This window comes from Epinephelus fuscoguttatus, linkage group LG22 (genome assembly GCF_011397635.1).
Source record: "Epinephelus fuscoguttatus linkage group LG22, E.fuscoguttatus.final_Chr_v1".
NCBI lineage: Eukaryota > Metazoa > Chordata > Actinopteri > Perciformes > Serranidae > Epinephelus > Epinephelus fuscoguttatus.
In genome coordinates this window covers 13,656,002-13,681,896 of record NC_064773.1, presented here as the reverse complement: position 1 = coordinate 13,681,896, position 25,895 = coordinate 13,656,002, and the positions used below count along the sequence as shown (strand labels likewise).

The 25,895-nt window shown below is 39.5% G+C and overlaps 3 protein-coding genes across 4 annotated transcripts in view; 2 read left to right on the top strand and 1 right to left on the bottom strand.

Annotated features, from left to right (window-relative positions):
- hgfa (hepatocyte growth factor a) overlaps window positions 1-6,302 on the top strand; it is a 34,003-nt gene extending 27,701 nt beyond the window's left edge. For both annotated transcript variants that reach the window (XM_049567200.1, XM_049567199.1), the window contains exon 18: window positions 1,062-6,302. In XM_049567200.1, coding sequence (XP_049423157.1) covers window positions 1,062-1,238 — 177 coding nt within the window. In that variant the 3' untranslated portion in view covers window positions 1,239-6,302. The remainder of the gene's footprint in view (window positions 1-1,061) is intronic.
- Window positions 6,303-9,236: 2,934 nt separating this feature from the next.
- pax4 (paired box 4) lies at window positions 9,237-18,900 on the bottom strand. The gene is made up of 10 exons (XM_049567416.1): window positions 18,861-18,900; window positions 15,077-15,207; window positions 14,697-14,912; window positions 14,526-14,610; window positions 11,966-12,106; window positions 11,805-11,887; window positions 11,666-11,729; window positions 11,503-11,570; window positions 9,689-9,794; window positions 9,237-9,562 (listed from the first exon to the last, which is right to left on the bottom strand). Exons 1-10 carry the CDS (start codon window positions 18,898-18,900, stop codon window positions 9,237-9,239), a joined length of 1,260 nt encoding a protein of 419 aa, XP_049423373.1.
- A 4,002-nt stretch (window positions 18,901-22,902) lies between these two features.
- snd1 (staphylococcal nuclease and tudor domain containing 1) overlaps window positions 22,903-25,895 on the top strand; it is a 271,331-nt gene continuing 268,338 nt past the window's right edge. The window contains exons 1-2 of the mRNA XM_049567171.1: window positions 22,903-23,157; window positions 25,519-25,668. Of these exons, the coding sequence (XP_049423128.1) occupies window positions 23,083-23,157; window positions 25,519-25,668 (225 nt within the window). The 5' untranslated portion in view covers window positions 22,903-23,082. The remainder of the gene's footprint in view (window positions 23,158-25,518; window positions 25,669-25,895) is intronic.

Here is a 25,895-nt window from a genome sequence, read left to right as displayed (position 1 = left end):
AGTACTCCATTAAGGTTTATATCTGTTGCTGTCACGAGCACAAGGCTCTCATCTATGTGTAGAAAAGAAAGAAAGTACTTCCTACATGAAACTGCTCACAACAAGCTCTGTGGATTATCTTGAGTAACTGGGTCATGATTCCTGGAAAGAGACATCAGTGTTGAGTTTTTCAAATGTATTTATTGGAGCTTTGAGCACCACAAGCTGAGTGCCATCTAGATCCACTATGTTCTAGAGAAGGCAGACATCTCTACAGCTGATATCACTTACACATGGCAACTCACACTAAGACAATGTATACCAATAAATAACACTACAAGTAAAAGGAAAGATATGTATTTTTGATTTGTGGATGAACTGTCCCTTTAAAATATCATTTTACCTGAATAACATGGCAACGTCTACAGTAGATAGCTAGTTTTCACTGGAACTACTTTCCTCTGAAGAAAAGGTGCCAAAAAAGTTTTAAATAGTTTAACCCTTTGGCTTAATTTCTTTTAGAAACACAGAAAGAAGACATTGAGCAATGAATAAAGAAATGACCCAAAACATTAGGGAAAATTTTTTAAATTAAAAAAAAAAAAGACAAAGAAAGAAAGATAAAAACAATTTTAAAAATTTGTATCAGAATTATTATAATTTTAAGCACTCTTAAAAATTATAATTCTGACAAATATTTTTCTAAATATTTTTTTCTCTTTTTTTCCAATTTGTGGGACATTTCCTACCAAGTTTTTCATTGCCTTTTTTTAACCATGTTTTTTAAAATAAATTGCACCAATTTGCACAGGGTTCAAAGGTTTACAGGTTGCAAAGGGTTAATAATTTAAAAGTTTAAAATGGAGTTTTTTTTCCATTCTTTTCATTGCGAGGAATATCTCAGAAGTGGCAAATGAAAATGAAACCGAGAGGGGGTTAAACCTCAAAAATGGTGTATTTTTCAATTGTCTGTGTGAACTAACATTGTAGCAACAGCAATCAACATGTTTTAGATGGTTTAGTTTAACACATACAATGCACTATAATAATCTGATGTGTCATTCTTTACCCTCTAATTGCAGAAAGACAACGGTGGTCCATTGGTCTGCCAGGAACACGAGCGCAAAGTCATCATCGGCGTTAGCATCCAAAGGACTAAATGCGCCTCATCACAGCCTGCGCTTTTTGTAAACGTTGCTTTCTACTCTGAGTGGATTTACAAAGTGTTCAAACTTTACCCCAGTCTGGAGAGGAACTGATGGCGTGGTGTGAAAATCAATGCACGACTTTACCGCAGCCTGCGAGAGAAGGAGCGGCTCTGGGCCAACAAATTCCAAGGCCTCTCCAGCACGGTCCACGGGGGAGAAATGAGGAAAATCACCTAATGGAAAGTGGCCATTTTGGGATTTTGTGGCTGAATTAGTCATTTCCACGGCGATGACAGAAATTAGTGATTGAAGACTGGATAAACCAAATGGAATTCTTCCACTTTGCAAATGAAGACATTCCGGTTGTTAGCCTTAATATCGTTCTTACTGCCAAAGTCTCAGGCACATGGACGGCATACTAATTGTTTTTTGACATGTTCAGAGTTTCTGAAGCCATGCGAACAAAGACGATGAAAACGACTCAGTATTATCTCCTGGATATACTTGAACATGGACAGAGTCCAGTTATCTGGAGGTCACCACATGAGGTACCCTCCTGAAACTGGGAAGTTTGTTGTTGTTGTTTTTTTTTGTCTTTTTAATGTGTTGAGCTGGACTGCAAAACATATTTAATTACCTCCAGCACAAATAATGTGGATGGGTAACTGCGGCAACTAACATCCGTCCATGAATTTTAGGATACCTTACAAATATCACGGCAAATATGATAAATATTATTCGGCCTGTGAATTAATTCAACAAAGATCTATGATAATACCAAAAGGGAGGAAAATATAAGCATGAAGAAGTCATTATAAATTATCCATTAGGTAGTACAGACACTAGAAACCCAAGTGATAAAACAGTGATTAAGCAAAGCCTCCAAAGATCAAATTTAGCTTCAGATATACCAGTAGTTAAATATATGAAATATATGGAAGCCCATTTCTGCCAATGTAATGGGGGGAAGAAAGATAGAGAAACTTTCTAAAATAAAATGAGAAACGTTCTCAAAATAATGACTTGAAAAATTTGTATTTCAAGATAATGAGTAGCTATTAGGGATGCACCAATGTATCGGCCGAACATCGGTATCGGCTGATATTTGCACTACTTCAGTGGCCGATGCTTTTCTCCTGTGTCACATAAATTTTGTGCAGGGTAAAAAGTAGGATTAGAAACTAACAGCATCCCGTCTCCCATCTTCCCCGGGATGCCTTTGGGACAAAAGAACGCAGTAACCTTGAACACATTAGAGAACATACCTTGTTTTTTCCCTGATAATGCTACATTGTGAACAACAAATCAGTGTTGAAATCGGCAGGTGGAGAGCTAGTTAACGTTAGCTGTTAACAGCCGATAGCCACAACTAACAGCTAACAGCTAATAGCTACTGCTAATTTCCAGTGCCTGTCATTAGAGGGGCCTTTAAAATAAACACAAAACATGACCACAGACAACACGGTAAAACTCTGTCGTACTACATTTTGTTGACGTTACAGGAACAGCAGTGCGATTTATCAGCATACTCAGCATATACACACACAGACACCTACTACATACATGTATATATACTAGGGTTGTCATGAGAACTGATACTTCGGTACCAAGTTGATGCCAACACGCAAAAAATACGTTGGTACCTGTTGTTTTTTTTCGGTACCATAAGTACTGGATACAGCTTTGCCCTCAGCCGGCCTTGTTGATTCCTGTTGGAACTGACGGGGGCAGTATACGCGCGTCAGGCTGCACCGAGGACGAGCGCCGAAGAAGAACGCCTGTTCTCCATCGTCTTTGCTAGAAACAATGGCTTCTACAAGTGCTAGAGTTTAGATCAGGCCCAAAAAATCCAGCCCGACCCCACCCGAGCATGTGCATACTCTGTCTGAGCCGCTCTCGTTCCTTTAACTGTAATTACGAGCCCAAGTCCAGTTCAAACCCTACTTTTTTTAAGGATACCAACGTTGCAAAAGGACTCCCGCACACTGTCTAACTTGCAATATAAAATTTATTTGCAACGTTTCAGTACTAGACCTTCATCAGGCAAACAGACTACGAACATGGACATTGAAGGCTGACTCTCATCTTTCTTTCCATGGCAAGCCTTCGTCATGTGCCTCTTAAATGTCGAGGTCCCTGTCTTTCTGCTGTCCTATACCAGCATCGTGCTGCACTTTGTACACTCGACGAAGCCAACACACATGTTGTCACCGTCGATCACTCACATGTGCACGGCGAGTGGTGCCATCAAGGGGAAGATATCGGCCCAGAATCCTACAATGGGTGCATCCCCAATTAGTATCTTAAAATAATGAGATGCTTTCTATAAACAGTGGGAAATGTTCTCCAAATATTGACTTACTTATTTCAGAATAACGACTTAGCATCAGTTCTCATTCATTTGAGATAATAACTCATTGTTTTCTCATCATAAAGTCTTACAGGATCATTTTCCTTTCATCACACAGGCTAAAATGAGCTTTCATAAGAACCCTGTGCTGCTGCCTGCAGAGCGACCTGCAGCAGCAGCCTTGGCAAAGCGAGCAGTGCTAATTGTGTGCAGTAGCTGGACTACCTTTTCCCCAGTTAGCTGTAACTGTTAGATTCCCCGAGAGAGGGTTTAAGTAGGACTGAGCAAACCGCTCCAAAATCTTATGCTAATGTTTGTAGCATGAGAGAGAGAAGAGCCATGCCAAATATAACATGGCTATTTGGTCTCCAGTTTGGAGGGAACTTTGGCCCCTGGTGGGCTGTGTGTGGTCAGTAGGATATTTTATACTGAGTCCTTCTGTACATAGAACTGCAGATTTATTGAGGATGTTTCTGCTGTGCTGTGAGATATTATAGGTCTTATAGATCTGGAATATTTTGGGTTCACTGAGTAATGTCAGATTGGCTTTTTTGTGCCTCGTATTATGTTTGGTATTTAAAGAGTCTGCGAGCTTGTCAGTAGTAGGTAGGCATATTTATTTTTTTAATCAGCAGAGGACGTCGTTTGAAAAGGAGCCAGATTTGGCACGATGTTTAGATTTTTGTGTCTTCATGATGATTTCAGAATAACTGGGGTGCATGTTTGACTCACGGATAGCCACACAAACATGATGTAACATACTGTGTTACAAGACTACAGAAGCCTGACAACGAGATTATTATCTCAGAATTCTGACCAAGGTTTTTAATAACAAAAAATTGTTCTTTTGTTTTTGTGAATTATTTAGATTATTGTTAATTCAAAAAAGCAAGAGCACCATTTGATATCCATGCACATTTTTCTTAGATAATAATCTCAATTATTTAAAGAAATGAGAATTTACAAGATTATTATCAAGTTAATTTTTAAAAAAAAAAAATGAGCGTCATTTGTTATCCACGTAAATTTCTCTTAAAATTCTAAGATAATAATCTTGTTAATTATAAATGATAATTAACGAGATTATTATTATTATATATCTTTTTTCCATGAAAACTTTTCTTAGATTTCTGACAAAATAATCTCATTAATTGAGAAAAACGAGAATTTAAAAGATTATCTCAATAATTAACATAAACAAGAGCATATTTTCTTTTCCATGCTAACTTTTTCTCAGATTTCTGTGATAATAATATCTTTAATTCAGAAAAACTAGATCTAACAAGATTATTATCTTGATATTTAGAATAAACAAGAGCATATCTTCTTTTCCATCAAACTTTACTCAGATTTCTGAGATAATAATCTTTTTAATTCAGAAATACTAGAATGCCTTTTGTTATCCTTGCAATTTTTTCTTGAAATTCTGCGATAGTAATCTTGTTTATTCAAGAAAAAAGAGAATTAATGAGATGATTATCAAGTTAAGTCAGAAAAACAAGAGCATATCTTATTTTCTGATGATTTGTTCTCAGAATTCTGAGATAATAATCCTATTAATTAAGAAAAAACGGGACAAACTGTTTTTCTCCAGCCAATGCATTACACTTCTGTCCAGCCTCATATGGTTTAAGCTGTTAATTGATGAGTGCTTTGTTCTGCCCAGAGTTTAACATAACATGTTGATATTTCTGTGCGTATCTACAGAAACGTGCAAAAACACAAAAACATGTCAGACACATCTGCATATGTTTTTAGGATGCTCTTCCATGTTAAAATCATCTACATGAAATACAAAAAATCTGGTGCAAGTATCCAGTAGGCATTCATTTAAAATACACAAATATTTTATTTAGAAAATAAACAAAAACATACAGCAACATCTTACGTCAAGTTTCTTGCAATTATTGCCACCCCAAAGGCCTAAAGAAGTTAACAAAAGTTAAAGCAAAGGATCACAGCATCTGCACAAATGAAGTGTGTGTGTGATGTTTAAGATGTTTGCTAGAAGTCAGATGAATGTTTGCTGCTGTGAGTATTTACTCAGCCAGTTACACTAGAATGTTTCTCTTAAAAATTGTATCTGTTTATGACCATTTCTGAATAAGCAGAAGTTTCCAGATGATGTCTGTAGCCTTAAATCACACCAGAATGGCCCCATGATTCACCACCTGTTTAGCATTAAAAGTATTTTACTCATGTTTGTGTGGCTCCTACGCAAAAGTTAAACCATGTATAATATTCTCAGCTTTAAGACGACTTTTCTGAATATCACACGGAGAATGGTACATAGCAGTAAAGGAACAAACATTCATATCAGGGCTTTTAATTCAATGAATTTTAATACAATAATGCCTTTGGTTCAAGTGTGTCAAAGACCATAACTGTATATAATGAAATAATTACTGTGGCCTTAATTGTACTTTGAGGGGAATGCAACCCTCTTATCAACTTGCACGGATTAAAAGCGAGGGGAGAGTCAATGAAGTAGGAATTTAAACGAAGAAATCTCCATTAAAGGCAACTGACATAGAAAGTGAGGCAGGTGAAACCAAATATCACATATTCTCAGTTATATGGCGTATCATATAATTGTAATGTACATTGATTTTGCTCTCATGGCGTTGTGACTGTTATTTAATTTACCTTAATGTAAATAGGCCAGTGCATTCTGTAAATTACACCTTGTAATATTTGTACATATCATACTTAAGTATTTTTACCTTGTGATTATTCTGTTTATATGTTTGTATACTGTCAATTTTAAATATAACAGCTGCTATTTTGTGTTAGTGAGTTGTTTTATATCTATGACCTTTCCTGAATTTTGTAGCCTTTGTATTATTATTCCTATTTTAATAAACAACTTGACATGACGTTTGGCTGTATTCTGTACCCGTGCTTTTTCCCATGGGGCCCGGCAGCACACACTTATCTGTTTATGCAGGTTTTTGGCAGTTTACGCTCGACATCACTCAGAGCAGCGAGTTCTAGTGTGGGGTAAATAGTCTGAAGTGGCTGAAAGCAACAGGGGTCATCAATACAGCCACTGAAGGAGATGAATAATAGCACATCTTTAGAAACATTTGGGTTACAAATTCGGACATCCCATAGCCTACTTCAGCGAGATACAGCTGAACTTTTAGATAAGGTTTTCAGCAGCTCTTATATGATTGGTTGCCTAACGTGAGATAAGATGTGCTTCATCTAGGATTGATTTTTGTGTCAAATTATCACACTGAGGAAAAACGTCTGCTAACCAGTGGTGCAAGAAGTATGTAGTTCTTCTCTTTTTAAAAGAAGCAATACAAAAATGTAAGTCAAGTAGACACTGCTTTTTTGTAAAGGGCAACACATTCTCACTCCAATCTCGTCACATATCGACATTCGGTCATGGAAACAGATAGGACGTGCAAGGTACCCAGGGTGCGTTGGATGTTTACGTTCTGGTATGCCCTGTCAAGTTCTTCCTGTTACATGTATTGTCTTCTTTCAAAATACACTTCCGTTCTCAAAGGACATTTAACGTTTACATACAGTCTCTTTCAAAATAAATGCACTACATCAGTATTTTTTCCTTAAACAACAAACACTTTAGGTTGGGTTTAGGCAACAAAAGCATGTCAGAACTTTTGTCTCCCTCTCCTCTGTGGATGTCTCGTCCGTGTGTCACTGTCATGGTCACGGAGATCACATTTCGTCCCACCAAACTCGTTTGCTTCTTCGTCCAAATTGGATTCAGAATGTTGATCAAAACAGGAATTATTGGAATGTGAGACCATCAATATTTCCATCGCTTGAGGCGTCGGATGTGTAACTGCACCCCCTTTCTATAACAGTGAGAACACAGATTGACGGAATGTCTCGTCAGTGGCGGGGAAAGAGTTAATCGGAGAGATGGCTCGTTTGATCTCTTCTTGTAGGCAGTTGTTCTCTTCTTGACTAACTTCTTTGACAATCTTGCGGACTGCCTGTAGCATGTTTTCATCCACAGTGGTCTTGCTAGTAGCATTAGCCTCCAAGTTGCTAGCTTGCGTGTTTTTAGGAGGTTTGGGAAGCATTTTTGTTAAAAAAAAATCTCTCCCAAACCCTGAAATCCATCGTTAACTCTCAAAATATCAAAATAAAAAGTTGCTCAATCAGACAGTTTAAACGAATTCTAACTTATTTATGTATAAAAGTTGGGACCTCGCAGTTCATAAGTCTACTCCATGACGTGCCCTCTCCTGGGGTCCCATTTATAAACATTGTGTACGCACAAAACGAGGCCTAAAAGAGGCGTATGCCACTTCCCACGCAAACGTTGCCATCTTTAAAACCATGGTCCATGCTTACCGACATTTTGGAGATCAGAAATTGACGACACAGATGGTGAGGTGGAAGCCTGATGGTAGAAATTGGCAAATATTTTTTGGCGCACACCAATTTTGGCTTTCAGTCCTAGATACATTTTTAGTATGGATCCTACACATCATTTTATGAATCAGAAACCTGGTCTCTAGTAGGTCGTAACTATTGTCGTCAAATGTAGTGATGTAAGAGTTGCAATATTTGCTTCTGAAATGTAGTGGAATAGAAATCTAGAGTAGCATAAAATGGAAATACTAAAAAAGGTACCTTAAAACAGTTGTTAAACCTGACCACTATCAGCAACTGTTCAGGGGAGGAAATCATGTTCCCATTTCAATAACTGAACCAAATCGATTTAAAAGGCTCACAGATGATTTACATTCACAGTAAAACTCACAGCACAAGTGCACACTGTCATGTGGAGATGTCGTTTACCTATCTGGCATTGTAGCGTTAGATTCCGACAAGTCATTTTGCCAGTAGGCCACTTCCATGCTGCTGACCAAGCTGTTTGCCTTCTGATCCCAACCATTCCCCGGGTGACCAGTTATTGAGAAACTCCGAGTCTTACCGTCTCTCCACTGCAGTAAAGGGATATAAAGGAACTCGATGCCTCTGCACTGTCGCAGTCATAAAAGCTGATACCGAGCAGAGCAGATATCAGGTCATGTTTAGTCTTTTTGAAGCTATACCGTTATAGATTTTCCCACCGGCCCTCCCTGGAAGGAACTCTTGGAGGAGCGCCTTAACCTCCTTTCTGCAGTGAAACAAACAGCAAGCCCAAGCCTATAAAAGAGATAACATCCATATTATCCAGTGTTAACCTTAAATGATCCATGGAGCTATGATTTACTGAATGTCACAGCGCTGCAGAGCATTTAGACATAATTTGTGTTTTCATATTCTCCATTAGCACTAAATGTACCCTATAAAATCCACACCCTTTCAAGCAGGAACCTGTCTTCGTGAGCTTAATCACATCTTGGCATATAAGATCTTATTTCCTGGAACTGTACATGAATAAAACCGATTATCGCTTCAAAAATATTACCATCTTTTCTGTCCAACTTTATTCAGCACTTTGTGTTTCATACGTTGCATTAACTTCTTTACAAGCAAGTTTAAAAGATTCATTTAGGATCCATGAGCATTGTCTGATAAGATTACAACCAGAGCTTTGAATTCAGTGATAATATAGAGTCTATGTTACACCTTATTAATGGAAATTCAAGAACACAGAGTTAATGGAAAGTCATGTGTGAATCTGCAGTACATTTAAAAAAGGAGGAGCTGCAACTCCAGTCCTCTGTCGCCCTCTGCTGGCTAAAATGTGTCTATCTAGTCTAGAAATTGAGCTGCACTCAAATTCTACAAACACATTCACTGATGTTAGAAACGTGGCCCCACATTTAGTCCAGGTATCGATGTGGATTCACGTCCCAGTTCTGCTGCACAAACACAAACCTCTCATCTGTTTGAAACTGGCTCCAAGAGAAAGAAATCCCCTGCTGGTTCCAGGTCTGAGTCACAGGGTTGTCCGCTCTTACTGTCTCCGCTGCTAAAGGGAGGGGTGTCCTTGTGTCTGCGTGACAGTGGACCAGTGGGAAAGTGAATCTGTCTCTGTGGGGATCCAGTGGAGTCTTGTCTGTCACGGCCTGGGCCATCATGTCAGTAGACTGATGGAGGAATGAGGGTGGGACTGAGATGGATGTCACATGTTCGGAATTTCTTGTACCTGTGCATCAGATAGACGGAGGATAGTTCGTCAAAAGTCTAACGATTCTATGGTCCTATGTCCATTTTCAAAATTCATACATGTTATTACTATGGTCTCAGACAGTCCAAAAAAAGAGATTTTCACCTGTTTCTGTTGGGAGGAAGTAGCCATTTTGCAATTTCCTGGCAACTGTGTTGTATGTAGAGGAGGCCTCAGAGTTTTCACAGTGGATTCTTGACGCTCCTGTTGCCTTCAGATCAACACAAACATATTCCACATGTAACTGTACAGTAAGAGGAGCCAAAAGCCATTTTGAAGGCCAATTTCAGAGGATTTTAATCATAGAAGTCATATTACTAAAACAAAATTACATTTAAAGCCGATTAACATTTAACAATTTGGAAGCATTGCTCCAGAACATTGAATAATCTTGACTAAATAAGCTTGGTAACTTTAGGTTTATCTATTACGACCGGTTATACTTAAGTAAAATTATGCCACACTGTAAAAATACTCTGCTACCAGTAAGAACCCTGCATTGGAAATGTTACTTGAGTACAAGTATGTCATTAAAGTCAGGAAAATGTATCCAATTTAAAAGCAAAAGTACAAAAGTAAATGATTTAAACAATTATAAAAATAATTACCAGTTAATTTTCTAACAGATTCATATGTTGCTAAATCCCGATTGGTGCGTGAAAATAGTGACATCACACTTTTCATCATCCATGTCTAATGAGTAAGGACAGAAGAAGACACAATACCGAAATCTCTCACTTCTTCTGGAACAACCAGAACTCTTCCAACATTTTGTTAGAAAATTCTGCTTTCGTATATCCTCCTGAGACCCTGAGCTTCTGTGTGGTATGCTTTTTTAAATTTCCCCTAGCTGTTTGGGATCGGCAGGACTTAAAAAAAAAAAAATGTATAAAAACTGCGCATTGTCTTTAAACAGGAAGTAGTTTTGGAAAAAATAATGTCCTCATATGAGGATGATGGGTCTGGTTTTAATAGTCACAGTGTGTAAAACAAGTAGAAAACTTTATTTCAATGTCCAAACATTGTTGTGCAAAAACAAAATTACAAATTGGTTTTGTAACTCCAGATGAATTTTCTTCACTCCATACTCCAAACTAGGGACAGTCTGACGATTATAAAGTCCTAACATCAGCAAACAAGACTATAATTATGTCCCAGTGTCCTCAGACGAGCTATTAAGGATCAGTACCCAGCCAACATTTGTATGTGGGGCCCATATGGGTCGTAAATGGACAGAAAAATGGGCCTTATATGGGACTGGCCACATTGGCCCTATGCCAATTACCCACATGGGTGTATTTACCCAAGCCGGCCCAGATACTAATCCCATTTGGGGCCCATACCCAGTTGGTACCCTTGTAGCCTGAGCATAACCTATGTGGGACTTACTTGATTAAACCCAACCATGTGGGCAACTGGCTTCGGGCCATTATGGAACCGATGGACAATCCCTTACAGGGCCCATTTACTACCAACATGGGCTCCACATACAAATGTTGGCTGGGTCGGACCCCTTCAGTATAAAAAACTCAACATTGTCAACTGTAATAAAGTCCCAATGTCCTCAAATGAGTACTTCCGAATTATCATTGTCTGAGTTTGTTACTGTTGCTAAAATTGGTCAAATTTGTTGCCATATCTAACGACAAACATTATCAAACATGAATAAACAAGTTCCAACCATAAAATGTGATCGGGTTTTGTGTTGGGATCGGCTGCAGACTGACTTGGCAGAGATGGCTGCCATCTTGTATTTACATGAATCAGTGTATTGTGCTCTCACTACCACTAGATGGCACAAGAAGTGTCCACGAACAAGGGCAACAGGTCTGAGTTAAGTAGAATGGAGTATGAGGTCATGTAAACTCAGAATATGATGTCCTTATATGAGGACACAGGGTTTCACACTCACACTGTACCTGCTGAGATGTGAGGCTGTGTGTCAGTGATGGATTCACAGGGACAAAATCTCTTTGCTTGCTAAGGTCTGTAGAAGTTATGGAAAACATAATTATCGTCAAATAATGTCAGATGATGCATGATATTTCCAGGCCTTTGCCATGAACACACACTCACACTTACTCTGTGTGTCACTGCTGTGTTTGGCTTCCCTCCTCCACTTGGCCCGTCTGTTTGAAAACCAGACCTTTGGGAGACAATCAGCAGATTCAATGTGGGATTCTGTTTGAGCATTTCTAATGGTGAAGAATTATGAGCCTACCTTGATGGTGTCCTCGGGGAGTTTGATCTCAGCCGACAGCTTCTCTCTCGTGTACATGTCTGCATACTGGCTGTGAGAGAATTCTGATTGAGGAGATACAAACATTCATTTAAATGTACTTCTGAGTGGATAAACTGTGTAACTCTGGACTTTTCAGTCACCTTGCTCAAGTGCTGTGGTCTGCTCTGGGGTGAAGGTGGTGCGGTTTCTCTGCTGGGCACCTTTAGGTTTCTGGTCTTCACTGCACACTGTCTCCAACATGTGTCTCTCATTCACTTCCTCTTGGATCGGAGAAGCAAAATCTGTGCATGATACACAAATGGGCGGATTATAAGACAATGTCTCCCTGGGCACAGATTTGCAAAAGGCCCCCACCACGTCTCCTAGACTTTATAGTCAGACTTTATAGTTGCATCTCTCTGGTGTTTTGTGTCTCTCTGTGGTCATTTTTGTCTCTTTGGAGTAACTTTGTGTCTCCTTGTGGTTGCTTTGTGTCTCTTTGGGGTCATTTTGTGTCTTTCAGTGGTAATTTTGTCGCTTTTTAGTCATTCTGTGTCTCTTTAAAGTCATTTTGCGTCTTTTTTGGTACTTTTTTGTCTTTTGTCGTCCTTTTGTGTCTCTCTGAGGTAATTTTGTGTCCCTTTGAAGTAATTTGTTTCTTTCTGGGGTAATTTAATTTCTTTTTGTAGTCGTTTTGTGTCTCTCTGAGGTCATTTTGTGTCTCTTCTCAGTAATTGTGTGTCTCCTTGTGTTTGTTTTGGGTTTCTTTGTTGTCGTTTAATGTGTCTTTGGGGTAATTTTGTCTTTTTTTTGGTACTTTTCTCTTTTTGTAGACCTTTTGTGTCTCTTTGAAGTACATTTGTGTCTCCTCATGGTCATTTTGTGTCTGTGGTCATTTTGTGTCTCTTTGGTGTAATTTTGTTTCTCTTTTGAGTAATTTTGTGTCTTTTTGGTACTTTTGAGTCTTTTGTAGGCCTTTTGTATCTCTTTGAAGTACATTTGTGTCTCCTCATGGTCATTTTGTGTCTCTTTGTGGTCACTTTGTGTCTCTTTGGTGTAATTTTGTGTCTTGTTGGTACTTTTGAGTCTTCTGTAGTCCTTTTATGTCTCTTTGAAGTAATTTGTGTCTTTCTGGGGTAATTTAGTTTCTTTGTGTAGTCGTTTCATGTCTCTTTGAGGTCATTTTGTGTCTCTTCTTAGTAATTGTGTGTCTCCTTGTGTTTGTTTTGGGTTTCTTTGTTGTCGTTTAATGTGTCTTTGGGGTAATTTTGTCCTTTTTTTTGGTACTTTTCTCTTTTTGTAGACCTTTTGTCTCTTTTAAGTATGTTTGTGTGTCCACGTGGTCATTTTGAGTCTTTTGTAGTCCTTCTGTGTCTCTTTGAAGTAATTTGTTTATTTCTGGTGTAATTTAGTTTCTTTTTGTAGTCATTTTGTGTCTCTTTGGTGTAATTTTGTTTCTCTTTTGAGTAATTTTGTGTCTTTTTGGTACTTTTGAGTCTTTTGTAGTCCCTTTGTGTCTCTTTGAAGTAATTTGTTTCTTTCTGGGGTAATTTAGTTTCTTTTTGTAGTCCTTTTGTATGTCTTTGAGGTCATTTTGTGTCTCGTCTTAATAATTGTGTGTCTCTTTCTGGTTGTTTTGGGTCTCTTTGAAGTCATTTTATCTGTCTTTGGGGTAATTTTGTGTCTCTCTGGAGTAATTTTGACCTTTTTTGGCCCTTCTCTGTCTTGTTGTAGTCCTTTTGTGTCTCCTTGAGGCAATTTTGTGTCTCTGTAGTAATTTTGTTTCTGTTGTGGCTGTTTTGTGTCACTTTGTAGTCGTTTTGTGTCTCTTTGAGGTCATTTTGTGTCTCTTCTCAGTAATTGTGTGTCTCCTTGTGTTTGTTTTGGGTTTCTTTGTTGACATTTAATGTGTCTTTGGGGTAATTTTGTGTCTCTTTGGTGTAATTTTGTTTCTCTTTTGAGTAATTTTGTGTCTCTTTGGTGTAATTTTGTTTCTCTTTTGAGTAATTTTGTGTCTTTTTGGTACTTTTGAGTCTTTTGTAGTCCTTTTGTGTCTCTGCAGTAATTTGTTTCTTTCTGGGGTAATTTAGTTTCTTTTTGTAGTCCTTTTGTGTCTCTTTGAGGTCATTTTATGTCTCGTCTTAATAATTGTGTGTCTCCTTGTGGTTGTTTTGGGTCTTTTTGAAGTCATTTTATCAGTCTTTGGGGTAATTTTGTGTCTCTCTGAAGTAATTTTGACCTTTTTTGGCCCTTCTCTGTCTTGTTGTAGTCCTTTTGTTTCTCTGTAGTAATTTTGTTTCTGTTGTGGCTGTTTTGTGTCACTTTGTAGTCGTTGTGTATCTATTTGAGGTCATTTTGTGTCTTTCTTGTTCCTTTTGTGTCCCTTTATGATTGTTTTGCCCCTTTTTATAGTTACTTAAGTGTCTCTTTGCAGTTCCTTTGCATGTCTTTGTTGTCTTTTCGTGTCTCTTTGTGGTTATTCTGAGTCTCTTGCTAGTCAGTACATGTTCATTTAAGTGACATTTTGCAGATGAAGGCCAGGGGGACCCTGACACCTTGGGCCCCTGGGCCTCTGCTGCATAGGCTCTTCCAGTAATCCATGGATATATGAACACATCAGATCAGCTTCTTGAAAATCCAACTATGTTTTTATGCTGGTCAGAAACAGAATATATATTTTTGCTGTTCTCAGTAGTCCAGTGACCTTCACAGGTGACTTACTCTGCTCTGTGTGCGCATTGATCTCCATGCACATGGGCCCGTGGTCCAAGTGGATCTTTCTTAAAATGCGATTTATAGACGACACCTTGCAGAAACACATTATGCAAAATGCATCACGTCAAATACTTGAACATTCTCAATTTCATGACAAAAAAAATCAATCTCACTTACGCTGGGAACTTTGCAGAGTTTACATATCCGCGCTGCTGTGAGCCTTTTCCGGATCTCCCAAGCAAAAATGGTTGGATTCTCCCTTTTGCACTGGATGATTGTGGAGATGACACCGGGGGTGAGAAGCCGGGGTCGGCTCCCTCCTATGGTCTTGGGCTCCAGGAGTCCAGTGCGGCGGTAGCGGCTCAGGATCTTACTGACGCACCCGTTGGACACCTGAAATACGCAGTAGATTCCGCTTTCTTCACTTTAACACATATAAAGTGATGTTTTCATTCAGTCATACGGAGCTGTGCGTGAGAATATCAACACAACAAACCAACCTGTCTCCTTTATTTAAAGCCTAAATGTCATTATTTGTGCAAAAGAGTTTTGCGTACCCGAAGTATCCTGGAGATCTGGCTCGGACGGACTCCCTCTGAGGCCAGCTCAATCATCTTCCTCCTCTTGTATTCAGGGAGAGGTCTGCCGTTGAGAAACATCCCTCCGAGCTGGTTGACGCTTCCACCACCTTATCATAACACAGCCTATTGAAATCTGTCTTCAGGACAACATTCAAGTAATCACTCTCAAAAAATAGTCATGGCACTACAGTTCACATCTGGCCTGTGTTTACTGCGCTGCAAAGACTCAGCGGGAGGTTTAATTAGGTGTCTTAAAATCTAATACCAGCCTATAAGTGGAGTGTAATAAAATTGTAAATAAAAAACAACCTTTATTTGGCACGTCGTTTGTTCCACACATCTCCGCTGGCTGCAGGCTGGATGAAAAACAAAATGCGTAATGTTCCCAGACAGAAAACAAAAAACACCTATGGTATAAAAAGTCGAAAAATCAAATTGTCCAAGTAACTCCGCGTGTCTGTGGTGGATGGCAATGACGGGAATGACGCCCTTCAGCAGGCATTTATAGGCCTGCAGACCTCAACATGACGTGGTGGCCTGTTACCTGAAATGTCAATAATGCCTGGAGGTGAATGTGCGCATTGGAGACTTCCAATCAGCTTCAGGCTGAGAGACTTTTACATTTTTACATATAGCAATATTCAGATTTCCTTCTGCTTGTTTTCCCATTTATTTAAAATCAGTTCAACACTGCGATTTTAAGCAATATTCTTTATAACAAAGGGTTGAGTCATTTTAAGTAATGATTGAGATGGAGTCCTCCAAAGTGAATCCAAGTTTGAGTTTGATTTCCTTAATATGCACATAAAATACTTAGTAATAGTATAAAATACAAACAGCCTGATAAAACTCAAGTTAAATTGTGTGCTCTCTGTGTTGCATGTGCTTGGTAAACAAAGTCAAATAAGATAAAAATGCGCCAAGAAATAATGTCATGATCTTGTTTTGGTGCTTTTTCTGCACCAGGACAATGAACTGAGTAGATTTCACCACATTTCTTAGATATACCAGACTTTCTTGGCGCCATAAAAAGAAATATTTCAGCTTTTGGATCCTTATAAATAGTGTTTTTAATTCTAAATGTCTGCGTATTGCTGTAACCAGTGAATTAACACAGAAATATTCCAGATTGGGAACTCACACCGGTTCCTTTTGCGCAGTGGCTGCTCACAGTCTCAATGTGACAAACCAAATTTTCACTGCAACAAAATCCAAGCTCTAAACTGTATTTTTTGCACGTTAATAAAGGCACAAATTCCGTTTCATTTCAAAGAAGCTAAATGCCCAACACTGGTATGTTTCCCATCCTTTAGGGGGGGGGACTGGTGGTCACGTGACTCGAGCATCCTTTCCCAGGTGAAGTGGCTCAGATTAAAAGGGATCTCTGGTCCCCTTTCATAAAGCAAACATTTGGAAATCTGCGCTCAATGACGACTGCCATATGGTAAAGTGCTTTTGATAAATCATAAATCCATCACCCGGTCTCTCTTTATTACATTTTCTTTCAAAACGTGAACAAATAGACTCGTATATGGGCGCGAGGAGAGGGCCAATTGGGGGACCTCGTTTGTCCAGAAGAGGGAGGCTAAAATAAGCCTCACAGATGTTCCTTGGGCAGCCAGCAGATAAAAATGCGTTGTAAACGTTTCAAAGGGAAATATTTGACGAGCAAATATTAGCCTATGTGAAACCTCACACAAGGCTCGTCTTTGGGCCTGTTTAATGACTAATTGAATATCATTAGTTGGGTCCACACAGATCGAAGTGCCACCGAAATAAAGGCTCAGATTTTAAAATGCCATATGGCCCAAATTATACATTAACCCTGGGTTAGGGGACAATAATACTCTCTGTGTACAATCAGACAGGTTAGATAGAGGACAGCCATTTTTGGACACCATCATCTCCTTGCCAACCGAGACAAAGGACAAATAAGGCGAGCCTTTTTATTTATTACCGGGGAGCTGATGTGGCCATTGATTTATAGTGCTTTATTGCACGTACAGTGCGTGCCAAACGAGGTTGATTAAAGCACTTAGATTGTGTTGTTAAGACAGTACCACATATCCGCGGTGCGTAAATTCTAAACAGGGCTCGCCAAAGGAGGGAGCGGGAGTTTAAGCGGCTGGATCGCGGCACAAAATAAATTGACATGTTACCAACACATACCAGGTGTTTGTCCTGTGCATCAAACATATATAACGGTGTTTGACTGCGCCGTGAAGCGTTGAGAAACGTGGGTAATTTGTCCGCGTAAAAAGGTTACCAAAAGCTCTCCAAAAGCGCGCTGAGGTTCCGTGTGCGCAACGCAGCCGCCTCCCTGATCGCTTTCCCAGCATGTTTTCTCCACCTCCTCATTAGATTTGTGCGTCTTTGTGATTTTCATTTTCACTCCAGTGAATGTTTTCCCATTCTCTGAAGGCAGACGCTCGTTTTTGTCTTTTTTAAAAGAATAATTTACAGGGTTGCTCCCTCGAGTTTATGTTCGTGGCCACATGTGCCGACTGGAGCAGCAGGATAACGCACCCAAATCGTCTATCTTAACATGTAATTCAGTTTTAATCGAGTCTTTAATGCTTTACAGTTGAAACAAGCACGGCTCTGACCTCATGATTGTTGACAGTATTTGCACCTGTTTTATTTCAAAGGATTTAAAGACTCAGAATCCAATTACTGACGTGTTAATGACACTTTTAACGCAGCCCAGGTTAAAGCACCGGCGTTTACTACATTCCCAAAATCTTCCACCGTTGTCTTGATAAAATTAAATCGTTTTAATACGTTCCTTTTATTCTAACATTGTCTTAAACATCTTTTCATGTTGAATCTCATCTCAGTCCACTTTTGACACGTGATTTAAGAGAACTTTTGCATCACTCATTTGAGGACAGTATTTGCTGTACACTGCAACTTTGACATGCAACAGGTTCAAGTACATCAAATGGCCAAATCGTCAGCGACATTCCTGCTTTCCAAAGTAGGCTTTCATTCGGTTTGGTGGTGGTGGTGATGAAAAAGATTTGTAGATATGATCAAACTTTGCGCAGCGTGCTATAAGAAAGAAAATCATAAGTGTATGGGATTTGAATTAACTATAAGTTCTTACAGCCCAGCCAGCATTTGCATGTGAGCACCATGTGGGTTGTAAATGAGATGAAAAATGGGCCCTATATCAGACTGTCCAAGGGTTCCATAATGGCCCCATGCCAGTTGCCCACATGGGTGGTTTTACCCAAGATAAGATCCCCATTTTGGGCCCATACCCACTTGGTACAAATTAGTCAGCTGGAAACTGAGTAGTAAAAATGAAAGATGCTCAGGCCTGAACAGCCCGAGCTTAATATGATAAATACAGAGGTTGTATAAAAACCCCAAAATGTCAAGCGATCATTTTTAAGTGTTGACAATTTGGTAAAAATCCATTTTGCCATTACTGACTGATTGGAGTTAACATCCAAGCATAAAGCATAATCACAAATTATTATATTAAGCCAAACTCAGCTATGTTTGGTATGTGATGTTTCACCCCTAGGGCCACATCAACACATTAACACACCACTTACAACTCATTGCATATCGCCCTGAGACCTGAACTTTTGTTTGGTAAGCATTTTTAATTTTTCCTCACAATTTGTACCCAGCGAATATTTGTATTTGGGGCCCATATGGGTCGTAATTGGACAGAAAAATGGGCCTTCTTTGGGATTGTCCTCAGGTTCTACATTGGCCCTGTGCCAATTGCCCACATGGGTGAGTTTACCCAAGGGGGCCCCCAGATAAGATGCCCATTTTGGGTCCATACCTACTTTGTACCCTTGTAGCCCTAGCGTAACGCATGTGGGGCTTACTTGATTAAACCCAACTGTATGGGCAACTGGAATGGGTACATTATGGAACCAATGGACAATCCCTTATAGGGCCCTTTTTTTTCAGTCCATTTACTACCCACATGGGTTCCACGTACAAATGTCGGCTGGATAGGACCCAGTAAGTATAAAAAAATCAACATCGTTAGCGATAATTAAGTCCCAATGTCCTCAAACAAGTATTTCCTGATTAACAGCGTCTTGTTACTGTTGCTAAAGTTGGTCAAATTTGTTGCCATATCAAACTACAGACATTTTTAATCATAAATAAACAAGTTTCAACCATAACATGTGATCAGGTTTTGGACCTTGTCCACTTTTGTGTCAGGATCAGCTGCAGACTGACTTGGCAGAGATGGCTGCCATCTTGTTTTTACATGGATCAGTGTATTGTGCTCTCACTACCACTAGATGGCATAAAAGTGTCCATGAGTGAGGGCAACAGGTCCAGGTTAAGTAGAATGAAGTATAAAGTCAAGTAAACCCAAAATGTGATGTCCTTATATGACCTCCCTAATCTCACTCTGAAGTCGCCGAAATCCGGCGATTGGGCAGTGACTTATGGCATCAGACACTGACCAAAAAAACATCCTTTAACGTCGGCATGATACGTGGCCGGTCGCCGTTATAGTTTAATGGTGCTTGGCAGTGTCAGGGGGAATTGGCCAGGACAAGAACGAAAGTTAAGATGGCGAAAGTCCAAGTAGGGTGGGCGCAAGGGGTGGTGGATGGGTCCAACAAACACCGACTTTCACTGGGGAGAGTGGTGCTTTTAGAGATTATAAAGCCAAACCCTGTTCTTTTTTCCTAAACCCAACCATGTGCATTAGTTGCTGGAGGATAAAAATCATCAATTTGTGTTGTTGTACCGATGTAGTACATTTATTTTGAAAGAGACCGTATGTAAACAGTAACTTTCCTGTGACAACAGAAGTGTATTTTGAAAGAAGACAATGCATGTAACAAGCAGAACTTGTCTACAACCAACGCACCCAGGGTACCTTTCATGTCGTATCTGGACTTGGAAGGTCCATGACCAAACACTGATATGTGACGAGGTCGGAGTGAGAATGTGTTGCATTCGAGGACACAGGGTGATATTTGTGGTATAAACCCATTGACAAAGGAAGTAAAGTGGGGAAGGAAGGTTTTTTTTTTGTAATGATACAATGCTGTTGCAATTGATTACATACATATCCTTAAATACAATAATATACACCTATAGCATATGAAACTTACAATATACTTTAAGGACAGCTTACTCTAAGTTAAACTTCCATATTTCCTGGTGCTGTTTATCCAACTGGTCCTAGAGTTCAGCCCATATGCAGAGATGCCTTGTGACAACAGCAACAGATCTACAGACAGGTGACAATTAAAGTAGTCCATACAGGGCAAAACAAATCGGTGAGCGGTTGCATGAATATGAAAATGAGGTGCCTCATGTGCTGTGGCCTTCACAGTCTCCAAATCTTGACAAAGCTAAACAGCAATAGGAGATGTTGGACCACCAGAGAGTTAGAATTTGCGCCAAGGAGCGCTCTGTCTGCCTGTCTCTCTCCGTCACACACAGTTCATAGTCATCAGTACCAGTTACTCCTTTTGGGAATTAACGTCTGAGTATTTAGATGTAAAAACATTTCAAGATATTTAGCCTCCAAATATTTAGAGTAGGTCCCCTGAGCATTGGTGTTATTTCCCAGCAATGCCCTGCTTCCCACTCACACAGTTAGTCACAACCACATCTGCGAGTTCAGTGCGACTGAACAGCAGCAGAACAAGACAAGATAAGATGATCCTTGGTGAGGTGATATCATCTCAATACTGATGGTGACACTATCCATTACTTATATTTGCCATCATCATGTTTAGTGTAGTTTCATGTTCATTAGAGTTACGGCTTCACTCAGTTAAGTATCCCAGTAAGCCATGACAGTGAGTGAGCATGCACAAGCCCTAGAACTGGCTCACCTAAATGGAATGCAGCCATCATGAATGGTATTATTTCCTGCTTTGACAAGTCCAAATGTTTGTCATGATGAAAAAGGGTCCATAGAATAATGAGCTGTCCTGTTCTATAGAAGATAATTCAATTTAATATTCCCTATTTTTTTTTCCTAATCATTCAGTGATCCTTAGATTAAGTCAGAAATAATAATGAATAGAATCACGCAACTGTTATAACATCTTATTCGGTTTGTGGGATTTAAGTCTTGAAATCCTGTGGAACAAAGCTGCAGAGCCAAAATGAGGAGAAGAAGATATGCAGGGGATTAGAGTAAAATTATTATTATAATTTATTAAAGACAAAACAAACAAAGAGTGAGAATGAGTCAGTGCAGCTGCCTACTTGTTATCAGTTAAGGTAGTGACAACAGGCTCCAGTGCACGTTATTATGATGAATCACTTCTTTAATTGTTTATATATAGTTTGTGTAGAATATATGCTGAAACATATTTTTTATTGATTGCTATTGACTCTTTTACAAAAGAAAACCTTGATGTAGGTGGGTTTGCCTTTTCAGTGGCAAATATAGCAAATGGCACAATATTAAACCCTCTGAACTCTGCAACAGAAACGCTCTGCCATGCAGTGCCTACATTGGTATTTTTGCTTATTGTGATGTCATGTTTTTTGGAGTATCTATATGCTTCATATCCCTAAAATCTGCACAACCTAAGCTACACGATTATGTAAGTCAGTAAACCATAATAATTGTGTCATAAAAAATCTGCCAGGTACTATTTTCAGATTTTACAAAATAAAAACATATTCATATTCAACATATTGATCCAAAAGATTTTTAAATGCAGAAACATATGCAAAATATTTCTTAGAGCGCCATATGTTATTTGAATTATGTGCATTGTTTAGTTTTTGAAATCCTGAAGAAAGTTCTATTGAATTGGACTGAACTGAATTGACTCGTCATCGTCATTTCTGCTGCAAAGAAAATGAATATTCTAGCTGTCATGTTTTTTGTTTTTTTTGGATTATGCAAACAAGATCTCTCGCGGCCATTACTGGAAAATTCCCGCCAAAACTCTGGTGTAATTATAGTGTAGGTTACGCCACACGTCAGGAAGGGTAGCATGAGGTATGACGTGATGATGGGAGAGACAAGAGCCTTAGCTTTCTACTGCTGCTGCACAAAAAAAAGATGACTAGAATCAGAGTGCTTTGTTGTAAAGAATAGAGAATTATAAGAAGTAATATTTAAATATAAAGCAATAAGATACAATAAAATAGAAATTAAAATACATTAAAATAAAAAAAAAAAAAAATATAATGTGCATTATGCTACAGTGTTTAACACTAGTACTTAAGATATAAAAATATCAGAAATAAAATATATATAATCACTGTGCTGAGGCTGTAAGTGTGAAATTCAACTAACATATATACATCAATAGAATAAAATTTAAATTACTCATAAGGCCTGTTATCTGCCTAACATATTGTTGGGGGCCCCCTCACCTCAGGGGCCCCAGTGCGATCGCCCTGCTTGCACTGACTATACTTACATCCCTGTCGTTAACTATATATATATATATATATATATATATATATATATATATATATATATATATATACATACATATATAAAACAAATTAATTTAATTTAATTTAATTTAATTCAAAGTACACCATTTTAACATAGATTTTTAACACAGCTGATGTGCTCTCAAAACCCAAATGATATTTTTCTTTCTGGCAACTCTCAGAAATATTTATACTTCATTTGTCATCTGCAGGGTCGTTTGTGCGAGGCTCAGATCCAAATCAGAAAATTCCCGAGCCGCCCTGAAGGCAGCATTACTTGGGTTAACACTATGCTGACGTGTCGCACCTCCTGACCCGGAAGTCTTCGGTTCAATTCTCTTGTGCGGTCGCGAAGGGGCTCCATTCGCTCCTGTTCATTCCGCTCCCAGACCCGGAAAGATTTTGACGTGTGTGTATGCATGGCAGAGTGTGTTTCCGGTATAACGTGTGTGTTGATCGGTGCTCAGCCTTTTTCTCTTGGCTTTCAGTAGAACAGGCACTCACTTCAGAGTCCCAGCTCCCTTACCTGGTCACCCCTTAACGGCGTTAACGTTATCTCTTAACGGTTGGACATGGCATCGGTTTCGGCACCAGCTCAGACAGCACCTTCTCCGTCTGCTGCTCTGCAGAGAGGAATTGTGAAAATGGTAGGAAATCTAACATATGAGTGTGTGAGTGTACGTGAGTGTGAAGGATACAGCTAGTTAGCTTAGCGAGCCACGGGGCTAACGCAAGCTAAACTAACTCTCGCTTATCGTACAACTTTAATTTAACTTATATAACGATATAAATGCAATTGTGTGATAGCTGCCAGTGTTGGCAATGTGTCGCTAACAACTGTCACTATCATTAAGCTCACCTGGCTGCGGCAGCATGCCAGCTAACATTAGCTAGTATGCTACTAAATTTGCTAGCATGCTAGTAAGCTGAAGCCAACTGACGTTAGCACATGCTTGCTGTGTTGCTAGTTAGCTTTAAGTAACTTAACCAACCACTTACTGGAAATGTAAAGTGTGTCGATAAATACTAAACTGCTAAAAGCCGACGTTCATGACTCAAAGTTGATTTAAATGTATTTAAAGCCACGCTGGTTGTAAACTGTCATTTAGTAACTTAGCTGCAACGCTAACAGATGTTTAGTTTCCCAGCTAGCGGCTAGCTAACTAGCGTTTGCTGTCCAGCCAAGTGTTGACTTTTATGGACAAAGTTCGTGCCCTGAAGTGCTGCTGGAAGTTGCGTTCTCCTCAAACTGAAATTATTTATCTTTTTGGCCTCATGGACATTAGTAGCACAGCCAAGTAGCGTTAGCATGCAAGCTAACAGTCAAAGCTAATACATATAACGTTTCGTTAAGGTCCCACTCAGCGTTTCCTATAAATACTATTGTGTCACATTTCAGCGGGTAAAGTACCGGTCATTAACGTAAGGAAAACTATGATTCAAGACGCTGGTTAATGTCTTGTGAGCCATCAAGCCACACACACATACACACTCACACACACATAGCTTTCCCCCCAGTGTGCTGGTTCAAACCAACCACGGGAAACTGACACGTCGCTACAGATTTCTTGCCCCTATAATCTCCCATTCATCCTTGCTGTGTGCAGTCTCTGCTCCTCCATATGCTACTACACCTTCTTTGAGTTTAGATTTGCCTTGCACTTTGTTCAAACAGCAAGACAAACTTTTCTCACCTAAATAAAGTTAACAGATTTTCACATTAAGTTCCCTAGTTTGACCTGTGAAGGTGCCCAGTAGGTGCACAGCCTCCTGTGTGCCATCATGACACAAACAGGAACAATCAGATATGAATTCAGCAAGACCCACTTTATCACTGAGAGCACACTCAACAACACAATTACACGTGTCTCCTGGGTTGGAAGAAGGGCTATTTTTGCACCTGTGGTAGCTATTGTAAACAGGTAAGTGCCTGTGTGCTCCTTTGAGAGGGAAGCGTGTGAGTAGGTTGCACTATAGTTGGTTTAATACCGAAGGAATTGATTGTTTTTGCTAAAAAATAAACATCTAATGCAGAACTTTAACCATGTGCATGCAGCATACTTAATTTACATGTGTTTATTAATGGTCCTTATCTACCACAGTCAACTCTGCTCCTTGAGGAAGGTGATTAGAGTCAGGCAAAGCCGTGTAGCGCACTCAAAGTGGAACTTGTCCCTTTTCTAAACAGAGAAGGACGGGGGTAGTGCCTCTTTTCTCCATGCCTGCCTTGTGTGTAAAGATTACAGCCACTCTTCTGCACAGCCTATACTTGGATTGAGTGAGTCAGACAGTTGGAAGTGATGGCGATTTGATGAAAGACTTTATCTAACCCACATCTTAGATCAACAGCCCCCCTGTGATGCTCCCCGCAGACACGCCGCAGAGTCCGCAGATAAAAAGTGTTTGCTCAGATTCGTGTAAATGCCACGGTTGTCAAATCCAAGAGTAGGTTATCTTTTTTTTTTTTTTTTTTTTTTTTTGGTTGTATTTAGCTACGTTATCAGATAGCGTGATCTCACCTTGCGTTTGAATGACACACCGTCTCCTTGGCAACGTGCAGCTCTATAGTAGTTTCCTGTGACATCTTTTTAAGGTTTTGCTTTTTTTAATAGCTGCTGTAATTTTTGTGAATTGGCAGACGGCAGGCTTAACACAACTCACATCTGATGCACTACGTCCATGGGTTTCTTATTTGCCTACTTACTGTGCTTGTTTATGTTAGAGTAGTTAAATGAAGGATATCCCTCCCATAGTGCTTATCAGATTGACACTTGCCAGTATGCAAATGACACGATGGTTCGCTGAATGTGTCAGAGTGTGTGTGTTGTTTGAGAGGAAATAGAAACTAAAGGTGACCACTGTTTTCTTTCTTCCTCCCGGGTGTTGTTTGCTGGTATTTGTGGCTTGTGAATTGCATATTCAAGATATGAATCTGCATTCACCAAATGAAACTCTTTAACGTTGATTATATCTTCTCTAACTGACAGTCTCTATTGTCATCTCTCCAGGTCCTGTCAGGCTGCGCCATCATTGTCCGGGGCCAGCCTCGAGGCGGCCCACCCCCGGAGCGTCAGATCAATCTCAGTAATATCCGAGCTGGGGCCATGGCCCGTCGAGCCGCTCAGGGCCAGCCCGACACCAAGGACACCCCCGATGAGGTGAGCAGCTCTGTCCCATTGTGTTTGTATTTGTGTGTTTGGCAAAGGCAGGATATGGTCCTGCTAAGTCGTCTTGCAGCACCACCCAATTCCAGTTTGTGGGTGAATGCTGATGTGAGGAGATGATCTAGCTTTTCATCACATGGTTCTGCTATCTTCATCATCATCGAGCAGTTGTGATTCTATATGAATTGGTTTTAGACCATACTTGATTATATGAATCATGA